Source organism: Lissotriton vulgaris, chromosome 6 (assembly GCF_964263255.1).
Source record: "Lissotriton vulgaris chromosome 6, aLisVul1.2, whole genome shotgun sequence".
Classification (NCBI taxonomy): Eukaryota; Metazoa; Chordata; class Amphibia; order Caudata; family Salamandridae; genus Lissotriton; species Lissotriton vulgaris.
Window position 1 is genome coordinate 1,182,453,065 of NC_141694.1, and position 21,317 is coordinate 1,182,474,381.

Below are 21,317 nucleotides of genomic sequence, written 5' to 3' on the forward strand. Positions count from 1 at the left end.
ATGATTAGAATTGTAAATGTATTAATATAGCCCTTACGATCCCTGACGAGGCATTGAACCGCTTTTTCAGCAAGTAGCACACTACTCGGGAACCCAAGATTAGTGGTTAGAAGGTTAATGATGATCAATTAATAACAACATGAAGTTAGCCTGGCACTCAATCCTTGCTTCTCCAAACATATCTAAATATTAAAGTAACATGCAATCAAACCTTCCATTCCTTTGGTCCAAACGTTCCCTTAGGGTGTAGCCAGGCTGTAGTATTTCACTTCATGTTTGGGAAGTGGAAATGGAGCTTGAGGTATCTACAGATAGGCAGTTCATTTATTAACATTGCTGTTTTATGAGATGATGCTTTTGTGATCCTTTTCTGAAACTATCTAACTGTAAGGCTGCCTACTGCCTTTGGGTTCAATTCGGTCAATATTAACTATTTTAATAAATATAAAAAAGTAGCCCCGAGATTTGTAAATCAATACCTTTGTCACTTTGATGAAATCTCAGCCTATGTGATGAAAAATGTAAAAAAATATTCACTGCTTAGCACGACATTCACAACTCTTATACAGAAAAATCTGACTACATTTAAACAGATCACATTCGCTTCCAACCTTGCAGTCAATACAAACAAGCTGATGTTCGTGTCCCAGTTTTTTCTGAAGGGCACCAATAACTTCCAAAGACACTGCTCACACAACCACATCCAGATTTTTCAAACTTTTAGTCCGGCTGTAAGATACTTAAGTCTATGATCAATAAGGCCCTATATTTAAAAATGCAGCTTATGTAGGATGGTGCAGTTACAAGCTGATCAATGGATGGTGGAAGACTGCGTCACATTCTATGTGGTGACCTTCAACACGCCCAACAATCTGACATGCAAAATAAAGCTGTCCAGACACCTTCTCAAAACACACAGCAGACTGCATCAGACCTAACAATAAAATGTGCAAGAAGAAGTAGACCAGATCTCAAGCTTCCTAGATCGGTGTCTCCACGTCAGCATGAGCAAATGTCTTGCCAATTGAAGGAATGCCAACTAACTATTGCTAATTCATCTACCCAGTTGCTTCCTGAAGATGAGCCCTCCGACCAGTAACTAAGCAAACTACACTTGCCTCTCCCACGTAAAATAATCCAAACCCATACTCTCAATACACTACTCGAGTGTTTTCTACCTACATTGGCTCTGTAATTACCCATACACATATACGTAGAAAAGCATCGTCTATTAATCCAGGCATTCATGAAGGAACCACTGGGCACAACATTTATGGAAAACCTTTATGATACAATGGGAATCAAAACCCAATAATGTCAGCTTAAGTGGTGTTTCACTGTTGTTACACAGCAGCACAAGGAAACAGTCATTTCCTCTGCCTTCCCCAGCTCTCCTGGGTATGCAGAGGCCCACAGATAGAGGGAGATAGACAGACACTGATTTGTGGCACAACTCGGGTCTTCAAGAAACCCACGGATGGTGCTAGCGAGGCAGACAGTGTTACTCACCCAATCTCTCCCTGCAACCCTTAGGTTGACTGATGAGTGTACTGTGAAGCAGCAGTCTGCCATCTCCCCTACAACACGCGGGTCAGTACTACAGCTGAACCATTGCCTTGCATAATGCCCGCACTGCTCCCTTGCAGTAAACTTATCAGGGGAATCAGAGGGACAGCTATAGTAGACCTACGTGTGGGGAGTTATGTGGGCCAGGTTAAAAGAATTAAGAGATTTGAGAAGAGAGGGAACTGGCTGCGGAGGCAGGTGGATATGGGTGGCAGGACCAGGGCATTTATTTTGTATATTTGTGTGTGGTGCTGGCGAGGAAGAAAGGTTAGGGCTAGGGAGAGGGGTAAAAGGGCAAGTTTTGTAAATGTCCTCAATGACTCCTATCCTTTCCAAGTGTGGTCCATGGGATCACAGTGTTAGTGCAGGAGGAATACATTAGAAGATACACATAAAACCAAATTAAAAGTGTGTTACTATTAAGCAGGGGTGCTTGTCACATAAGAAATCCAACTGAATTCGTAAGCAACTCAAGTTTCAATCTCATCTTCTAAGATGTCACTGAGACCCCCACATTGAAGAACATCTCTGTTGTGGAAGGCTAGAATGCAAGAAAAATTAAAGTACATTGCACAGTCCCAGCAGCTCTAAAACCTGTTACAAAGCCACAAAAAAATCAACAAAAGAATCTTTCATGTATTCAATTATACTTCTAAAATACATCTTCCTTTTCTGAAATGTCTCCAAACAGATAATGCTTAGAAGTCCACTGAACCTTTACTGTAGTTCATTACCATGGCAACTGAAAACAATAAATATAAATTTTATTATAGTCAACTATAGAACTCTCTGGATAAAGGATGTTGCAAACCCGCAGTCTGGAGCTATCTCTCATTCAGGTTTCTTGGTATTTCATTGGCGACAAAAAATTAAACAAAAAAACGACTTTTGAAGTTAAGAAGAACACAGCCTTCGAAAAATCTTCTTTCAAGGCAAAGAATTCAAAGTACTATAATAAAAGAAGCCAATCAGAACAAAGTTCAGAAAGGATTGTGTTATTCATGAACTAAAATACCAAACTAACAGAAGATACAGAATAGAACAACTAAGCTATGCCATATTATTCAAATGCACCATGAAAGTACAGTATCAGTGTCTGGATTCAGCTGAGTCTCGTAGTGACTTCAAGACACTGAGAGCATCCTCCAGCCATCGAGCTTGGCCTTTCATGTGTAACCAACAAATGACTTCTTTATTAGCATTATCACACTTGCTGTTATAGAGCCCTGAGGACTGAACGACAGCAAACGTGTTCTCAGCAGCACATGAACTAGAGTACAATGGGAGAACACGCGCTATTTGTTAATGTAATTGAAGAGCATTAGCTTTGTTGCAGAAAAAAACCCATGAACACCAGAGAGCTGGATCACCATAAATCCAAATGACTCTTTGACTAGAAGACATGTAAGCTACAAAGTTAATTTCTATGTGAAAATGCAAGTAAATGATGCTATATATATGCAAGTGATATCACTGGCATGCAAGAGGCAGGTTAATGGTAAACCTCCAATGAAAGGTTTCTTGTCTTCAATCAGCCACAGCTTATGTAAAGAAGGCAGTCTCTGGCAAGAACAGATCTTTGTATGACAAGTTAAAAGCTGATAGCTTGCTCCTCAAGTTCTGACTGCAAAATGATCCTAGATCATGTTGGATTGTTTGATTTCTTAAAGTTATCTGTCGCCAGAAAAATCAGCAGAGAAATTTGATTCTGTGATACATTCTTGGAAAAGTCTGGATATAAAAAGGCATCAAAAGGCATCTTCCCTTTTTCAGGGTTCATTTTAAGCAGGAAACCTAACAAGGAATTTCAGCATGTTATAATATTTTTTACAAAAAAGCATCAATGAGCCTTAACAGTGTCAATGATGCATATCTTCTGAGCCTCTGGCAATGTGGGTCCGCAACGACCCCGCCATTAGGTGCCTCAAATGGACGTCTGGATGGGAAGACCGCATATCGCTATTTGCGGATGATATCTTGCTCTATCTGGCCTCCCCGGCTGCTTCCCTCAATGTGGTCCTGGACATCTTTTGGGTGTTCGGTAGATTTGCTGGGTTTTCGATAAATTGGACAAAATCAGTTTTATACGTCCTCTATGGTAAGAGGCCTCCACTCCCTCTGGGCTATCAATTGGCAGAAGCCACTGACGGCTTGAAGTATCTGGGGATCTGGGTCTAAAGATCAATCAGGATTCTACGATAGTAATCTCTTGTACAATAGTAATCTTTTGCCGCCTCTATTGCGACTCAAATCAGATGTCCAACATTGGAAATCACTCCTGTTGTCCCTGCTGGGACGTGCGGTCCTGTTTAAAATGATGTCCCAACCCAGATTCTTATATGCGCTGCAAAATACTCTTTACCCCGTTAAATCCTGGTACTTTAAAGAACTCAACAGTGTCATACGGCACTTGCTGTGGGAGGGTAAGCCACCTCGTATCACAATACACAAACTCACGCTGGGGTGGTTTGATGGGAGCATCGGACTTCCAGACATAAGGAAGTATTCCTGGGCATCGCACCTGCAATCAACCAATGTATGTACAGGCCGCAGGGTGACCCGGCCTTTCAGATCGATAGATGGCTCCTCCCGGGTTGCAGCTTTGAAGGGGCTCTGTACATGAGGTCGTTAAAGCCTGCTCTGACTGGTCCAACAGGTCATGCGGCGCAGGTGTGGAAAGTGGCTACTAAAAGCCTGGGATGGGAGCGAAATCTGACACAGGCCACACTACTTTGGCACAGTGAACAACTGGGCAGGCTGATCCCTCGAATGGCTTTGATCATTGGGACCTCATCTGCATATCTAGGGAGGGTGACTTGTGGAAGTCAGGCGAGGTGGTCCCTTTTTCTCGGCTGCAGCAGGAATAGGAATTAGCCCAATCTGAGTATTTCAGGTACCTCCAAGTTAGACTCGCCTTGCGTGCGATTCTTCCCAGGGGCAAGTACTCCACGCTCAAAGATAGAGGTTTGGATGGCGACCTACCGGAGAAGGTCATATCACTTATTTATAAAAAAGCTATTTAATAACATGGCTGACCCCCTGATCCACCTGAGGGCAAAATGGTCCCACAATGTAGCGTGGATGGACGACGAAGAGTGGCTGGCAGCGGTGGCCTCCCCGAGGGAGGTGGCCATCTCCTCCAGGCTTCACCTGGTGCAGTTGAAACATCTCCACAGATCATACCTGTCTGGGCCCCGAATGTTTAGCATGGATATAGCTTAGATGGTGGCTATGCAAGGCAATGTGGGCAGGAGGGAACCTTAATCCAAACTCTTTGGGAATGTATGGCTATCAAAAGATATTGGGAGGTGGTGGTGCACCTGATGGAGGAGGCGCTGGGGCAGCAGATCGATCGACCTTGAATCTGGGGAACCGGGTTCGAGTCTCGGCAATGACGCTGAACATCCTATGATTCTGGGCAAATCACTTAACCTCCCTGTGCCTAACAAAAAAAAAATAATGTGTCCTCATGTAACGCAGCTGGTGCCATGTAAAGCGCTCTGATACCCAATACAAGGTCAAGTTTGCGCTATATAAAACTCCATAAAAATAAAATAAAATAAAAAAGTGGCTCTCATGAACATATGGTGCCCTACCGGAAATCAAGTTACCTTGGGACTGATGGTGGCAAAAAGGAACATTGGGAGGTTGAGGAGGGCTCAGAGCTTACCGAGTATAGCAGACTGGGGCAAGGACATGGACTGGTGTATAGTCACAGAAAAGTCTATATATGAAGCAAGGGGGTGCCTGAATAAATGGACGTACACATGGGGACAATGGATCATTCACATGGGAGAGATATGTGAACCTCCAAGATCAAGAGATGATATTATCAGTGGGACCCAATAATGTTTGATCGGAGAAGGTCAGTTTTTGTTAAGAGATTAATATGACTCGATGTAACGGTCGCAATGTAACGTGGTTGCTGAAATGTGTGTAAATGGACTATTCAGATGTCATGCCTTGTTTTCAATAAAAAAAGAGCTATTAAAAAAATGTATGCATATCTTCCTCACAGAATGCTTTTCAAATCTATGTATGTGCTGTTCCTTACATCTCTTAAAAAAGCAGTCCAAATCTTAGCTTAGCAGCTGTTCTTCGAGGTATAAAGTTGATGGTCCCTTTTCTCTATTGAAGGAGAGACAATTGCATTTTGTCTGACAGAGAGGCAGATACTAACTGGGTTAACTGAGAAAGCAACAATTAACTTCCAGGGAATAACTGTGGAAATTGCTTTACCTAGGTCTTGGATTTAATGAGTCTTGGGTACCATTCATTTCACCTTACTATTCTACATTTCCATTTGTGCTCACTGGCACAACTCACCAAAGATCACCACCTGTAATTTGAAGTGTACTGCAATGATGAGTCCTATCACCTTCTAGAAAATTAAAACATGCAACTTTACAAACATTATAGAATTCCTCAATCATGGTTACTATTGAATAACATAATATAGCCTCTGCCTTAACACCATCACATTTAAGTTGCTGGAACTGTGTGACACTGCAGGCAAGGCACAATTTAATATCAGTACAACCCCATAACCAACCGCAGCTCTGACACAAAAACCTTTGGCTAAAAGCTAATTGTCTTCCTTTCTGCTTCCTCCTTTAAAAACAGATATAAGGGGCATCAGCATTGGTGAGCACGCCAGCAATCCACCAACACAAATTGAGGTGACAAAATCACAGGGCCAGACCCCACAGAGATACAAGTCTGCAGAATCATGGACATCCTCTACTTGTTCTTAAGGGTACAGATAAACAACCTAATCATTAAGGGGCAGAGGAAAGCAAAGCACAGGAATTTGCCAAATGACTTGCAGCAGTTACCCAATGTCTGCCACAAAGAAGGCAGAGACAAATCAATGCCCAAAAAAGGTCCCACATAATGTCAGGATCTGAGTTGATGAGACTGTGACCTATGGCATGCAATAAATATACTTTCCTTTACTCTGTATCCAGTACACATTAACTACAACTACACCAAAAATCTCAAATGTAACCGAGGTCTCAAAAATAGGTCCTGCTATCAATGTCAGGCACTCAGGTTGCTACCTCTCAACAGAAAGCCATATGGTTCTCCATTTCATCTAATGAGCTTGTATGTTCAAAAAGATAGGCAAAGTTGTTTTGCCCATATGAATGTTTGAAGACGTCCCCAACTTTAACTAGTCCACTGCCTCAAAGTGTAGAGCGAGGAAGAGAAGCTGAAATATTCACCAGAAGCAAAGATAAATGTCATAAGCTCTACTATAACAAGGTTAGATGTGTTCTCACTTCGGGTGTATGACCTCTTGTGATTCTAAAGTTTCCTCCAGTGAGAGTAACGGATATGCCCAGATGTGGGTCCTGAACTCATAGGGGCACTGGCTTGTGTTCTGGTTCAGGGAGGGGCCGGTAGTTTGGGCTGGACAGTTGCTATTGGATTAGGGTCAAGGATGATTTGCATGTGGATGGTCCAAACGGAGGTGGCATGGTAGGCAAATAATGATGGATTGGGATGCAGCCTCATGCAATCGCCAGTGGCTGAGATTAGTTCAAGCAATCCATCCATCACTTTTTTTGATGCCCTGGGGTTTGTGTGCAAGATTAGGTAAATAATAAGGCAACAGTACACAAATGGCAAAGCAGATTTCCACACAACAAAAATACAACTTTTCAGAGTTTTCTACAATTTACATGTCTTGTAAATTCTCAATTATTGCACATCTGCAACAACAAATACATTTGCAGAAGAAAAGGTCCCCAAAGGTCCCCAAAGAGCATTTAACTGTAATTTAATATTTGTAAGACAAGTAAAATATCCACATGGATACTGACTCAATCAACTGTGCCATACCCATATTGAATCGACTCTTAAAGTCTATAAGGCCAAATGCATTTCTGATGCCAGCTTTGGGTGTGACATTTGGGATTATGTGTCTGCTGCCCCTTTACAGGTTTCTGAAAATAGCTTTTTCAGAAGTCTCTTAAATGCCCCCCAGGGTATCACCAGTGAGATAGTGCATGAACACCACTTGGGAGTGGGGTACATCTTTGATCCCATCTGCCTTCAGCCCTTGCTTTTATGGTTATTCCTCTGGCTGAATGAAGAACTAAATCTTAACAGATCACAGTGCACGACTGTATGACTCAAGATAATATGAAACGTTTTTCCTGGCTGTCGTTCATCAAGAGAAATTTTACTGAGTTGGGCAGAAAGGAGATTTTCTCAAATCCCGATTGTATCGTTAAAGGGGATGTTGCCTCGGTGAAGAAGGCCTTTCATGACAAGGTGACAGCGGAACGAGAGGCCATTGCTTTGATAACAGCTCGATGCACCACTTCATTATGATCAAGACAATGTGAAAGGTGGAACCATACTTCAACATGGGGCTATCTAGTTACCACCTAAGGCTGCTGACCTATTTGAGGTTAAATATGTTTCACCAGCTGATGCTTGCAAAAGTAGGCTGGATTAAAACTGTGCAGCTTCAAATGGACGTCTGGATGGAAAGACCGCATATCGCTATATGCGGATGATATCTTGCTCTATCTGGCCCCCCCGGCAGCTTCCCTCAATGTGGTCCTGGACATCTTTCGGGTGTTCAGTAGATTTGCTGGATATTCGATGAATTGGACTAAATCAGTATTATACGTCCTCTATGGTAAGAGGCCTCCACTCCCTCTGGGCTATCAATTGGCAGAAGCCACTGATGGCTTCAAGTATCTGGGGATCTGGGTCTCTAAAGATCAATCAGGATTCTACGATAGTAATCTCTTGCCGCCTCTATTGCGACTCAAATCAGATGTTCAACATTGGAAATCACTCCCGTTGTCCCTCCTGGGACATATGGCCCTGTTTAAAATGACGTCCCTACCCAGATTCTTACATGCGCTGCAAAATACTCTGTCCCCCGTTAAATTCTTGTACTTTAAAGTACTCAACAGTGTCATACAGGACTTGTTTTGGGAGGGTTAACCACCTCGTATCACCACACAATGCCTGTCCTTGTGATAACACCTCTATTCCCAATACCTTGCACTTAGTTTTGATTTGTTCAAAATTCAACAGTTTACGCCAATAGCTCATCCACCCGATGCTTTTACCTTTGAATTTTAGACAGTAAAGTCCTGCCCCTTGGTTTCTACAACTCTTACAGTTGCTAATATGTGCTTTTTAATCTCATGCTTTTTATCTAGTATTTTACATTGCAATTGAATTCTTTTAACGTTTTCCTCTACTGTTGAATTGTCATCTTGGTTTTTCCTGGCTGTGCCTTCACTTGACTGTGTCATAACATCCATGCGCTGTGGTTTCCTATGTTGTTATATAGAGCTGTACCCTCTTTTTAGGATAGTACTTTTATTGTGCATACTTTTATCATTTGAATATAAAATCGAATAAAGTTAACAAAGTCTAACTGTGTCCTACAACTTATCCAAAACGAACACACAAATTAGTAGGAAATGGGAGCTCACCTTTTCGAATTTGCTCCAGCAACAACTGCCCATTTTGGTTTACTTGATCCAAACTTTGGTTTCTCTCACTCAGTTCTTTCATAGTATCCTGAAACAGTGAATAAATAATGCCCTGTTTATGTAATAGAAAAGGCAATACAACCATCTTATCCACTTCAATTCTATCACCCCCCTGATTATGGTCACAGTAAATTATTTTAAACCAATTTAATTTCCCAAATATGCACTCATACATGCTCATTCCTCGTAATGACAATACAGTATTTCAATCAAGAGCAGTTTGGGGGCAAGCTGTATATGCAACTACATTACTATACATTGTTAACATGCTTTTTTCAACAATCGTTCCACCAGACAATTTTTTCGCCTCTTTTAGTTCCAAGTACAAAGATCATTTATGTGTACGTTGATGGGGAATTATAAAAGAGTGTCCAACATGGATCCATGTTTCCATTTAATAGAGCATCAAATTGGACATAGATCATTTCTTCAAGATTTTGCGCAAACCAGCCATCCTCAAATTCTAGATCAAGAGTAAATCTCCATCCTGAAATCTTGTAGTCACACGTTTAAGAATATATCACTTAAAAAGAAAATATTAAGGGCATTTGGGGTTTGTTCTAAACCTCCTAAACATGCCCTGCCAAAACTGATCCCAGAAAATAATCCAAACTCCAATTCCTTTGTGACCGTATAATCTATTGAACTGTCTGATCTCATACAGGTCATCTTGAATGGAAGTCACTAATCCTCCACACTGTATCCATGACTTAAGAGATCTTAATAAAAACTCTGACTACACAGACAAGAGGCCCTTCTTATGAGGGAGAATATCACAATATTTGTAACATGAAATAACACCCTTCAAAAAAGCCAAATGGTTAGATGCAGAGCCTTACAAATTCAGATCAATAGTCTACCTCGCCTTCCTCACCAAAACATAATCAGAATCCAAGCTCCAAGTTGAGTCCCGGAATCTTCCAACTGCAGTCCGAGTACCTTATGCACATGTCAGAAACAAAGACAGCTCTACAGGAAGCTAATGAGTGTCTATGTCACAACAAGACAAAGGCTGCCCACCAATCCTGGCCTCTCACCAGCCTTCTCTAACACTGACTGTTAAGTCCATCAGAAGCAACAAATTCTGTGCTGGTATATGGAAAAAGCATTGTAAAGGATTACTACTTTCCTGTCCTGGCTCTCTTAACAAGGAAAGATTTAATGTTTCTGCCCCCCTTTTAAATTCTGGTATCCCTCAGGGCTCAAATCGAGACTCTTGATAATCCTTCTCACAACATTCATCTTATACAGTTAAAAAATCTTTCAGAATTTTGCACTTGATTCTCTAGTTGTGAAGTAGGTGAATACATCCAGGAAGTATTATATTCATCAGTTCCAGTCCTTTAGTCATTTGCTTAAAACAGGTTAAAGGCTGAAACCCTTGTGGAGGGACCTTGCCACTCTTCTCAAATTTTATACTTCTGCACTGTTACTCTGAGACCTCCTGCCTATCCAGAACTGATAGAAATGTGGCATTGTCTTCAATCAAAAGGTTTTTATAACCAGCCAAATCAATAAAGTAAGCATGATCTTTAACATGCACACATATGCCCTGCTCTCGACATTCTTGCCCAAACAATGGGCATCATTAAATAGGACCATGGTCTTGTACTTCCTTGACTACAACATCATTTATGTCCGGTTTCAGTTAGGTTCTATTAAAGAAACTTGCTGATTCCAAAATCAAGAGGGAAAAAACGTTTTCAATCTCTAATCCTGTCAACATATCCAGCTACCTCCTGAATGTCCACTCTGGCTTCTAACTTATATAAATATATCTCACAAAAGATGCTGTTAATCATCCACCAATCAGCCCACACCAACTGGGACCCTCCAATGCATTCAGACAAAGCTTCTCATCCTCCCTAAAAATAATAACTTCAAACAAAGGCAGAAAAATATTAACTTTGGCAAAAACATGTGGTACTCTCAACCAACCTGAAGACATTGAATGTCAATCTATTTCATGGCCTTCGTGTTTCAAAACCATTTTTCTACTGTGAAAGCCAATGATTGCCTTCTTATTTCCTCGTCTTAATATCACTTCCTTTTGTCCAACTATCGGAAATGTAATATTGAGTATGCTCTGAAGCAATCACAAACAAGTTGCATACAGCTTGATTAAAAAACATACATGCATTCATACTTTATAGTGTTTTTATTTTTGAAAAATCTGCATTTTCTAAGACATTAAAATATGACTTTCAGCACTGTGCTTAAGAATTTTCCTAGACCTTGGTCTCCGATACCAAAATATAATTTTGTAGCTGGGGCGTCCACCAATAATCAAGCAGGGCCAGGCGCAGGCCAGATATTCAAGATCAAACTGATTATTTAAATTAGTTCTATTTTGATGCTTGGTATGCATATGCAATTTATCTGGATATCCTGAATATCTGGCACATATCTAGTCTTCAGAAAACTAATTTGGACATCACTACAGTAGAGATCCAAGTTCTGACACTCTGAGCACAATTATACACGTGTGGGTGTAAACAGGTATTCTGCAAAGCTGTAGTTCAGTGCTGCACTTCTGTGTTCAAGAGTCAATCAATTCTTCTCCATCACATTTTATTAATGTAATACTTTGGCTTTTTTCAGCAGTAGATCAACAGATATGAATATGACTCAGATCACGGAGGAACCACTATCATTGACTACGCATATTTTGCCTAATTAACCCCTTCCATGCTCATGACGGAATGGTTCCATCATGAGCGTAAGGTGGCCTGTGCTTATGACGGAACCGTTCCGTCATGGTTCCATAGGCCCAATGGAACGTTCAGCACCGGAGTAAAATTCGCGCAGCACAGAAGGGGTTAATAACAAGCATTGGAAATGCAATAGGTCTCGCATTAGGAAAGTTTGAGCTATTGGTCTTATAAATGAATTTTTTTAAATTTATGTGTTGTTTTTTAAAATAGCTAAATTAATAGCGTTGTCATTTACAATGCCAATAGTTATAACTTTTGCAAATGTGACACCTATAGCAGACACACGTCAACATCCTATTTTATCAATTGAACATGTATTAATTGATTAAAAACGCTTGAACAATGCATTTCAACAGTGGCTGCATCCCGTGTCGTGATAGAGCAAAAGCTGGGGGTGACAGATGAGTAATTTAAGAAATGAAAAAAGGAAAAACCATAGCAAAATTAGACAACTATAACGTCAGAGGCTATACATAACACAGGAAAAGGAACACTATATTCGGGTTAACACATGGCGTAAAGTTCGTCAGAAAATTGGAGGACTATGAGGCGTAAAAAGGGGGAGTAGAACATGAATTTAAAAGTACGGTGAGTATTCCATCTGTGAGGCAAAATGGATAGAATTAAAAATTTAAGGTTCAGAGGGCCAATGCGGTGATAAACAATTAATGAAACGATTCAATATGTTGAAAAACTACACAGTCTAAGTATATGTTAAGCAGGGTCAGATGCGGAGCGTACCTCTAATGCAAAACAAAAGACAAACCGGCTGGGAAATCGGTCGTGAATGAAGTTACACAAATTGATTAACAGAAACAGAAAGAGGGTACATTGTAGATACCACAGCACAGAGGAGAAACCTAAGAGAAGACACAATAAAAGCATAGTCTGGCGGCATACTGGGTGTGTTCACGATGGTGACGTGTTGTCTCTAAGAGAAAACCAAACGGATTTTGCATGGCCATTTCCTACATAGATAATGAAGAAGGCTAGAGTTGTAGAGTTACCCAAATACAGGAAAAATGCCACGGTTCGATAAGTATTAGCGGACCATCTAGAAACTGATCTAGATCGAAATAGACTCTAAAAAGTGACAGGCAAGTATTCAAAACAAGTAAAGTAAGATTGACGGAAAAGAGATTGCCAATAAAAAGCGGGAGCAAAAGAGAAATTAAGAGGTAAAGGACAGCATGTAAGGAGGAGAAAAGTGAGGAAGGGGGCAGAACCTGTGAGTAAAAAAAAAGCGGCCCGTGTCAAATGGCGCTGTGGAAAAGGAGCGGGAAACGTTAAGCATGTGTGGGAAACGGGGTATAAGGCACGGGCGATCACGATGGTGTAAAGCACAAAGCAAAGGACTGCACGTCATCTTACCGCCAAGCGTGGTTGGAGTAGGGGTAATGATGGTATCGATGGAAGCTGTTTCCTCGGTGAGGAAAATGAAATAAATATAATAATACACGGGCACGTCTCAGGACGGGTCCGTCCTAGTAAGCGTGCTGTGAAGGGAAGGTAAAATTAAGACGCAGGTTGAGTAAAGAGAACTAAGGGCGTAAGGTTCTTGAGCGAGGGCTGAAGGAGGATCTCTTACCTGAAGTGCAGCGCTGGCACGGATAAGTGCAGTAGACAATCTCATCATCCGGGTAGTGGATGAAGTGCAGTAGGCGGAACCTGGAGTTAACAAGAGACAGCCTGGCGCCGTCAAAGTGAAAGTACGGCTGGCAAAAACAAGACGGAGGGAAGGCAGAGAAGGGGAGGGGGGAGGAGAAATGCGACACGGCTGGCAGGGGAGGGGGCGGAGCGGGGAGAGGGTGTGAAAGCAGCAGGGGCCTGGAGTGCGGCTGAGGGAACTGAAGAAATGTGACACGGCAGGCAGGGGAGGGGGCGGAGCGGGGGTGTGGGAGGAGTGCGCCTGAGGGAAAATACATGCAAGGCAGGCGGCTGGGGGCATGTGCACGCGCTTTTAAGCTCAATGCGCATACGCATTGAGCTTGAATTTCACAGGCACTGCAAGGAATCGCCACGATTCCTTGCAAGTTGGTTAAAGACTGTTTAAGCCCCCATAGTCTCGCAAGCTCGATGCGCATGCGCATCGACAGGCGAGACCTAAAAAGTCTTGAAAGATTCCTGAAAGGAACAACTGACAGATGCTGCATATAGGAAATCCACCCAACAACTACAAATAGTTCTTCCTGTTGTTGTATGCAAATCTATCTGCTCTTTTAAGTAGTATTTAGGCTACATTTTAGTTCTCTCTGGCAATTTCTGAACCCATAGATACAACTGCATGTCTGCATTAATAGTTATTTATTTGATTCACAGATTATGGATGTTACTTCTGCTAGTGCGTCCCTCCAGGTTTTCAACTTTTGCCTGGATCTGCAGCATTTGGATCCCAACTATGGAAACACCTGCAGTGCCAGCACCATCCTCACGAATCTCAGAAATCAACTGTTTCATCAGCTCAATCCTGTCGCCTTGTATATCCTGGTATTCAACTCTACATGTGAAACTGTCAAATTTAGTGTCAATGCCCTCAATTCTAGATTTTAAATCAGCAAGCATACCTTTAATGCCAAAGGCAGCCTTTGGTTGATGGTGGGCACCTTCTGACTCACACTTGCTCTTGGTAGGTGGGCATCGCATGCCAGCCCTGGTAGGAGGTGCTTAGTCTGCTGCTTGTCTCATTTACAGATAGCAACATTGTTCCCTAGGGATCAAAGTCTTTGAAGTTTTGCCAGGGGAACCAATGCTGTATTAGTAGCTCAAATATTTGGATGAAGTGGTCTGGGACTCAAGGCCAGGCCCTCTCATGTATCAGGACCCCTCCATTCACATCAGCCCAACAGAATTCATATCCTCTACCAGGCTAATGAAGCCCACCAGCCATGCTTGGCATTGGCTAACTTCCAACTAGGCCATTGTCAATGTTCCTCTATCAACTGTGGGAATCAACAGAGTACCAGAGGCAGCAACTGCACCCACCGTACCACATGACCCAACAGACAGAAGCCTATGTCATAGAAGCCACTGTGACCAAAGAAGCAAATCTGCTCTCCAAGAGTTAACAACATAGGGTCATCCAAAGAGATTGGCCATTTTAAAGACACACTTGTCTCGATGGATTTTCCACTCTACTAGGGAGCATGGGCTGGATTTGTCAATATCACCAAGTCTGTGCTCTAAACTTACTTCTAATGATGCACAACCTAACTACTGTACCTGATCCAAGGTGAACTGAGGCTACATTTGGTGGTTTGGGGCACTTTATAAAACTCCTAAATAAAAAAATGGACAAATAAGCATTGTTCACAGAATATGAAATCTTCGGCCAGGCACTAGATGTGACTCGATTCTCCAACTGCGTACGGAGGACATATGCTCACATTTTCCTATTGCCTCCTCTCTGATATCCATTATCAATATTTACTTTCTAATTTCAAGCACCTTTTGTAACATACTGTGATGTGTTCTTGAACCAGAATACGATTTCACTGTAAATTTAACAAATGAAATGTTATATTAAATAAAGTGTTTTTCCTAACATTGTGCTTAAGAAGTGAGACGGACGGTTCATTCAGTTTGGTAGACACAATATCCTAAATCTGAAGCAGAGAGCTAATGTGGAATTCTGGTTGAATAAAAATAAGAAGTAATTACAGCTAAGGAGACATTCTGTTCATTATATGATCTAAAAGCTTATTGTTTAAAACCAGAAGGAAGTAGTTTTGATTTCTCATGCACTTTCAAGTCAAAAACAGTGAGTTGGTCACCAAAATGTACTTCACTATTGCCAAACTATGGAGATTATCTGATGGCATTTGTACATACCCTTAATAGGAATCTAAGCTGGCTGCACTTCAAACAGCTGGAACTGGGCTGCAGGGAAAGGGTCTATGCATGGGATGGTATTCATAAATACTATAAACAGACTAACTTAAATATTCAGGGTAATTTAAACACAGACATATAGTGACCTCACAAGGAGGTGCTCCTCAAGTTATTGCATCTAGAAGCGGGGTCTATATAATATGCAGTTAGCGGCTGTCAGCGTTCAGCCCCTTCTCACAATTATTTTTTTGCCGAACATATTTTGCTATGGTTTGTGGCATTCTACTTCCATGTTTTGCAAAACAGAGGGAAAAGGGTGCTGGAAGTAAGCCATGCAACACAAAACTTTGTCACCATTTCCTTGTGAATTTGAGCCACAACAAAAACAATATGTTAATAAAACACCTTCGAATCAGTTAAATTATGTCAATGTAGAACAGTTTTCCGAAACTCATGGGGAGTCAGCTTCACACATGACAATGATATGTGAGCAGATTTTTCATTTTTCTGCAGAATATTTCACTCAGGCCTACATATCACGTCTGGTGTACAAACTATACGTTATCATCTTCTTGGATTTGAAGTTTGGCATTGCCCTTCAGTAACCTGGCCTGGCATTCCTAGCTTGTTTCTTGACTCTGCTTATTTTCGGAATCTGAAGGTCCCTCCCCTTGTGACTTTGTAGTTTTTCTTTTACAAGGACTCACTTGGGGAACATTCTAATAAATTACAAATCGTTTAGCCCAGTGGTTCTTAACCTCTGGTCCAAGGACCTTGTCCTTGTCAGGGGCTTCGAGTCTGGCAAGAAAAGTAAATAATATTAACAGATTAATAAAGTGAACATAAAGAAGCAAAAGTGAAAATATTTTAAAGTTTTGTAAATGTGAAGGAATTTGAAATTGGAGGCTAAAACGTAGCTAGTATCCTCAGATTGATTTGTGGGAGCAGTGCAAATGCTTCTAAGAGAATATAGTGTAACCCTAAATGAGGCCTCAGTAGAATTCAGAAAACCTCCAACCTTCTCATTAAAATTAAAATGTAGATTTTCAAAATTTGTGAATTGAATAAAATATGTAATTATTTGTGTTTTTTTTAATAAGTTCTCTATTTTATGCACCGTGCTGCAGTTTAAATCATTAAACATTCTTAGCCAGGGTCCCCGCCTTCAAATAAGAACTCAGTGGGGGTCCCTGGGTTCCCATAATGATTACGTTGGGGTCTACTGAAGTCATAAGGTTAAGATTCACTGGATTAGGCAACAACTTCCTAAAAGACAGCATATGCAGATCATGATCCAGAGAACCAGCTCATCACCTGAATCCCAAATTGCAGATCATCTTCAATGCTGATAAAATGCATGCAGATTAGCTCCAATAAACAAGCCTTCTATAATTGTCCTGAATTAGATGTGCAGAGAGACCAGTAGCAGAGGAAGCAAAGACGGTGTTGTGTTTTTTCAGACAAAGATAATTTTAGGCATATTGCTGTAGAACGTTGAAGCAATGAGGTAAGGAAGAAGCGCTTCGCCATTAGGTTTGTGGGCAACCACAACAGGAGAAAGCCACTCAGAGGATTCAATTCCCTCAATTACATCCAGGTCACATAATCTCTGAAGTTCTTTTTTAACAGATTCTCTTAAAGCCAAGGGAATATTGCGTACCTTATGTACCTTGAGAACAGCATTATGTTTAAGAATGATTTTATGTTTAAACTTTTTTAGCAAACCTAAATTGGAGGAAAAAACCTGCAGAAAAAGTGTTTCCCATTTGTTGTCAGAAGACACATCAACAGAATTGATAAAATCAGAATATCCCAGAACTTGATCTGGATGGTTGGGATCAAGTTTCATCATTAACTCTCTTTGTTGTGGCCAACCCAACAAACATGACCCATCTTTGGCAACATAGACTTTAGCAGGAATAGATTTGCCCTTGAAGGATAAAGTGGAGTGAAAGTACCCAAACACCTCAATAGGCTTTTTACCATAACCCCGTAGTCTAATGTCAGAAGGAAATAAGGATATAAAATCAGGAAATTCTTTCAACAAAACATCGTCACCAATCAAAGTGTATTTTGCACCAGAGTCTGCCATGACTTTTATAGATTTGGAACCAATCTGTAGCATACAGAAAGGTGAGTCCTTTTTTTCCTCTCCTACTTCATATACGGTGCATATATCATCATAGACATCATCATCCATGTCCACAGCTTGAACTTCAGAATATCTGGAGCGTCTAGGATCTGGGGAAAAGTTTTTTGACTTGTTGCGACTTTTGCACATTCTAGCAAAATGACCTCTAGATTTACAGTAGTTGCAGAATTGTCCGATTGCAGGACACCTTTTATCAGTGGCAACGTGGCCGGGAAAACCGCATTTGAAACAAACTACTTCTTTTCTAAATCCTTGATATGATGAAGGAGGAAACGTCGGTTTGTTGGAAATAGACTCAGTTTGATTTTTTTTGATGGTTTGAACTACGGAAACGTTAGGTTTATCCAAAGAAGATTCTTTTGGTTTTTTATCGGACAATTCTTTGATACCTAACTTCATATCTTCAAAACGGTGTGCGATATCAAGGGCTTTAGAAAGAGATAAATCCTTTGCATCGAGTAATTTTTCTTGAGGTTTTACCTCAGAGACGTTATGTACAAGCTGGTCTCTCACCATTTGATCATGAAACTGTTGATAGTTACATTTGGCAGCTAGAATTCTTAAGTCTTTGACAAAAGAATCAATGGGTTCCATGGGAAGTTGTTGTCTACTTAGAAACTTATGACGTGCCACAACTTCGTTAACTTTCTTGATAAACTGTTAATCGAGTTGCATGATGGCATTTTCATAAACATCAGTTTCTTCCTCAGAGGAATTGTCTAAAGTTAGAGGAGGAAGGTGAGAAAGAACTTGTCTTCCTTCAGCACCCAGAGAATGTTTGAGAATAGCGAGTTTGCGTTTATCAGTGTAATTTTCCCCACCAATGGCTTCCAGATAAGCCTCAAAACCTTCGCGCCATTGTTTCCACTCCAATGGAGGTTCACCTGGACTTGCTAGAAATGGTGGTGGAGCATTAAAACTCTCCATGGTAAATAACAAAGAAAAACTTTCAGAGATAATATGATGTCATGAACAACCTTGAAAAATAGTCTAAATTGGAATCAATTCTTTTAACAAAAGAAGATTATTGTGAGGTAATTGCGGTTCTTTATTGAGTAGAGTAAAAGATTTTCCAGGGGAAAAGCCTTGTGATGTCACCAGAGCGAGTGAAGATTGCTTGTGCTGACGCTTGCTTTGTGATGTCACAAAGGTGAGAGGAGTTTGCTTGTGCTGACGCTTCCTTCGCTTCCTTCGTGAAGTAAAGAGGAGAACGAGCGTATGCACTTGTTCGCGCGAGGGATAGTGTTCTTGGCGCGTGACAGTGCGCAAGCGCTAACACGCGCACAAGAAAGTAAGAGATATATTGGGAAAATGAAGAAAACTAAGAAAAAAAGACCAGGATCTCACCGCTTAAGTGGGAAGAGCGGGATTTTCAGGAACGAATTGACAAAACGATGGTGAAGCTCCGACGAAGTGGAAGGTGAAAATTCAGTTTCCGACTTCAACAACGGTAATCTTGATCCAGAGATCCCGGGGCTGTGGGCTCCCAAATCGCATGAGTTCGCTTCTCCCTCGTCGCCAGTGAAGCAATGAGGTAAGGAAGAAGCTGGAAGCGCCGAGATGGGTGAATAAAGTTGATTTATTAGTTTCCTTGTGAAAGAGAGAACAGGAGCTCACGCCAACCGCTGCACAGCTACACATGGAATCTAAGTAGGAAAGATTCCAGGTTCCAGTGCATGCGGCCAGCGCGAGGAGACACACGAGGATACAACAAACGTCTTGAAACCATTTCACAGAAATGATGCTTTGGTGCAAAAACCTGAGCAAATTCAATGTATTACTTCTGTGATTAGGTTTGCAAATTAAGTTTGTCCTAGATTATACAGGAAGCGTTCAGCGCTGGAAAAAAATAATCAAAAAATAAATTGTGACTCTTCCTGAAATGCATAACTTGGTCCTCATTACTTTTAAATGAAGTGATGTGTGATAGATAGTATAACATGCATGATTTTCCTAATTGTGCAAAATAATATGGAACTAATTGGCTGTGCCTCTAACCTAGTCCCATCTCTTAATATCTGAAAATTAGAGAAAATAGGGACACCAGAGAGCCTCGCGCCAAGGAGGTAACTGTAATATGAGCTCTGTAGCACGAATATGCAAAAAAAAAACGTAATAACTTACGACGTTCGTGAATGTTTTATCTTTCTGCAGCATCCAGAGGGCCCTGGACATACAGTGAACCATTGGAGCCTGAAATCAGGACATCTGCCTGAGCTGTTTGGGAGACTCACTGACCTAGGGCTACACGGCATGAGTGGAGAGGGTCCTAGGATGGAGTCTGGTCAGCTTTTGTGGAGTTCTTTGCTGGGTGGCACCGTAGCCTGCAGGGGTCATGCCTACAGACTGGAAATCTGAGGCCGCAACTTGAGCAGGAATGTTGATTGTGTACATGAGAGTAGGTGGCTAGGTACAGCTTGAAGGGCTTGCTGGGGAACATGGTGCAAAGGTGGACTGACCAGTGATGCGAAGCATGGCGTCCACTCTGGTTGGGGGTATTGTGGCAACGACAGTGGCCCATCGGTACAACCGAGAGGCTCACATGCAGATCACCTGAGGATTGATTAAAAAAATAGCTCACCAGGAGCTGTGGTCTGGTGGCGCTCAGGACACGGACACATTGGAACGCTGCGCCAGCTAGCAAACCTGCTCATACTGCCAGGAGACTGGAAATGATGGCAGTGTTTCACAACGACCTGTCCTAAGAAATGCGGGGCCTACTTGTAGTAGCATAGACCTTAAAGAGAAGGCATCTCTCACTGATGAATACTTAACAGCGTGAGCACTTGTGACTGTCTACTGCTGCCTGAGTAGAGCCTACTGCAACCTCTGCTCACATTCCGCACTAAACCTACTCTGTATTATCACCTTTACTCTTTCTGATCAATGGTAACAGATTGCGGGGCCGCGTGCCACTTGTATTTTGCAGCCTGGGTGTAAAAGGATCAGTGGGTTTAAAGGTCAGGGACTGACAAGCCCTATCAAGCTACTGTGGTTTGTAGGACTGTACTGCGAGAGCCACAAGGTCCAGCACTACTACCAAGATGGTTAACTCTGATAAATAGAAGACCTAATTGTCATTTCAGGGTAAGCGTGAATTGAAGCAGGCAGCTAAGCCAACTGGCCAAGGCATGCAGAGTGATGGTCTGAACAACTCAGTTGGATGTTTTTAATGTTAAAAATATTTTCACAGACCTCAAGAAAGGATTCGCTGGTTTAGACACTGGATTAAATGCATTAAACTCTAAGGTCAAACAGATGCAGTCCAGACTGGATAAACGTGGTGACTTCTGGGACAGGCTTTCCAAATAAATAACACACCTTGAGGATGGAAATGCTGCGACTGAAGGCTATTCTGGAGACCCAGGAGGGATCCTCTCAGAAGACTAACATTCAGATTCTGGGCATTGAAGAAAACAGATGGACTGGTAATATTGAAAAAGTTGCTGATACGGTCCTTTCAGTTCAGTTTGTGGTTGGAATGGCCAACCAATATTTGCTGAATATACCGCCCAGAGCACCCACCTAGGC

General features: G+C 41.6%; 1 protein-coding gene across 4 annotated transcripts in view; it reads right to left on the reverse strand.

Annotated features, from left to right (window-relative positions):
- The window catches only part of UTRN (utrophin), a 1,497,630-nt gene that overhangs the window by 1,075,496 nt on the left and 400,817 nt on the right, over positions 1-21,317 (reverse strand). For all 4 annotated transcript variants that reach the window (XM_086927281.1, XM_086927282.1, XM_086927283.1 and 1 more), the window contains one exon: positions 9,033-9,120. In XM_086927281.1, coding sequence (XP_086783407.1) covers positions 9,033-9,120 — 88 coding nt within the window. The remainder of the gene's footprint in view (positions 1-9,032; positions 9,121-21,317) is intronic.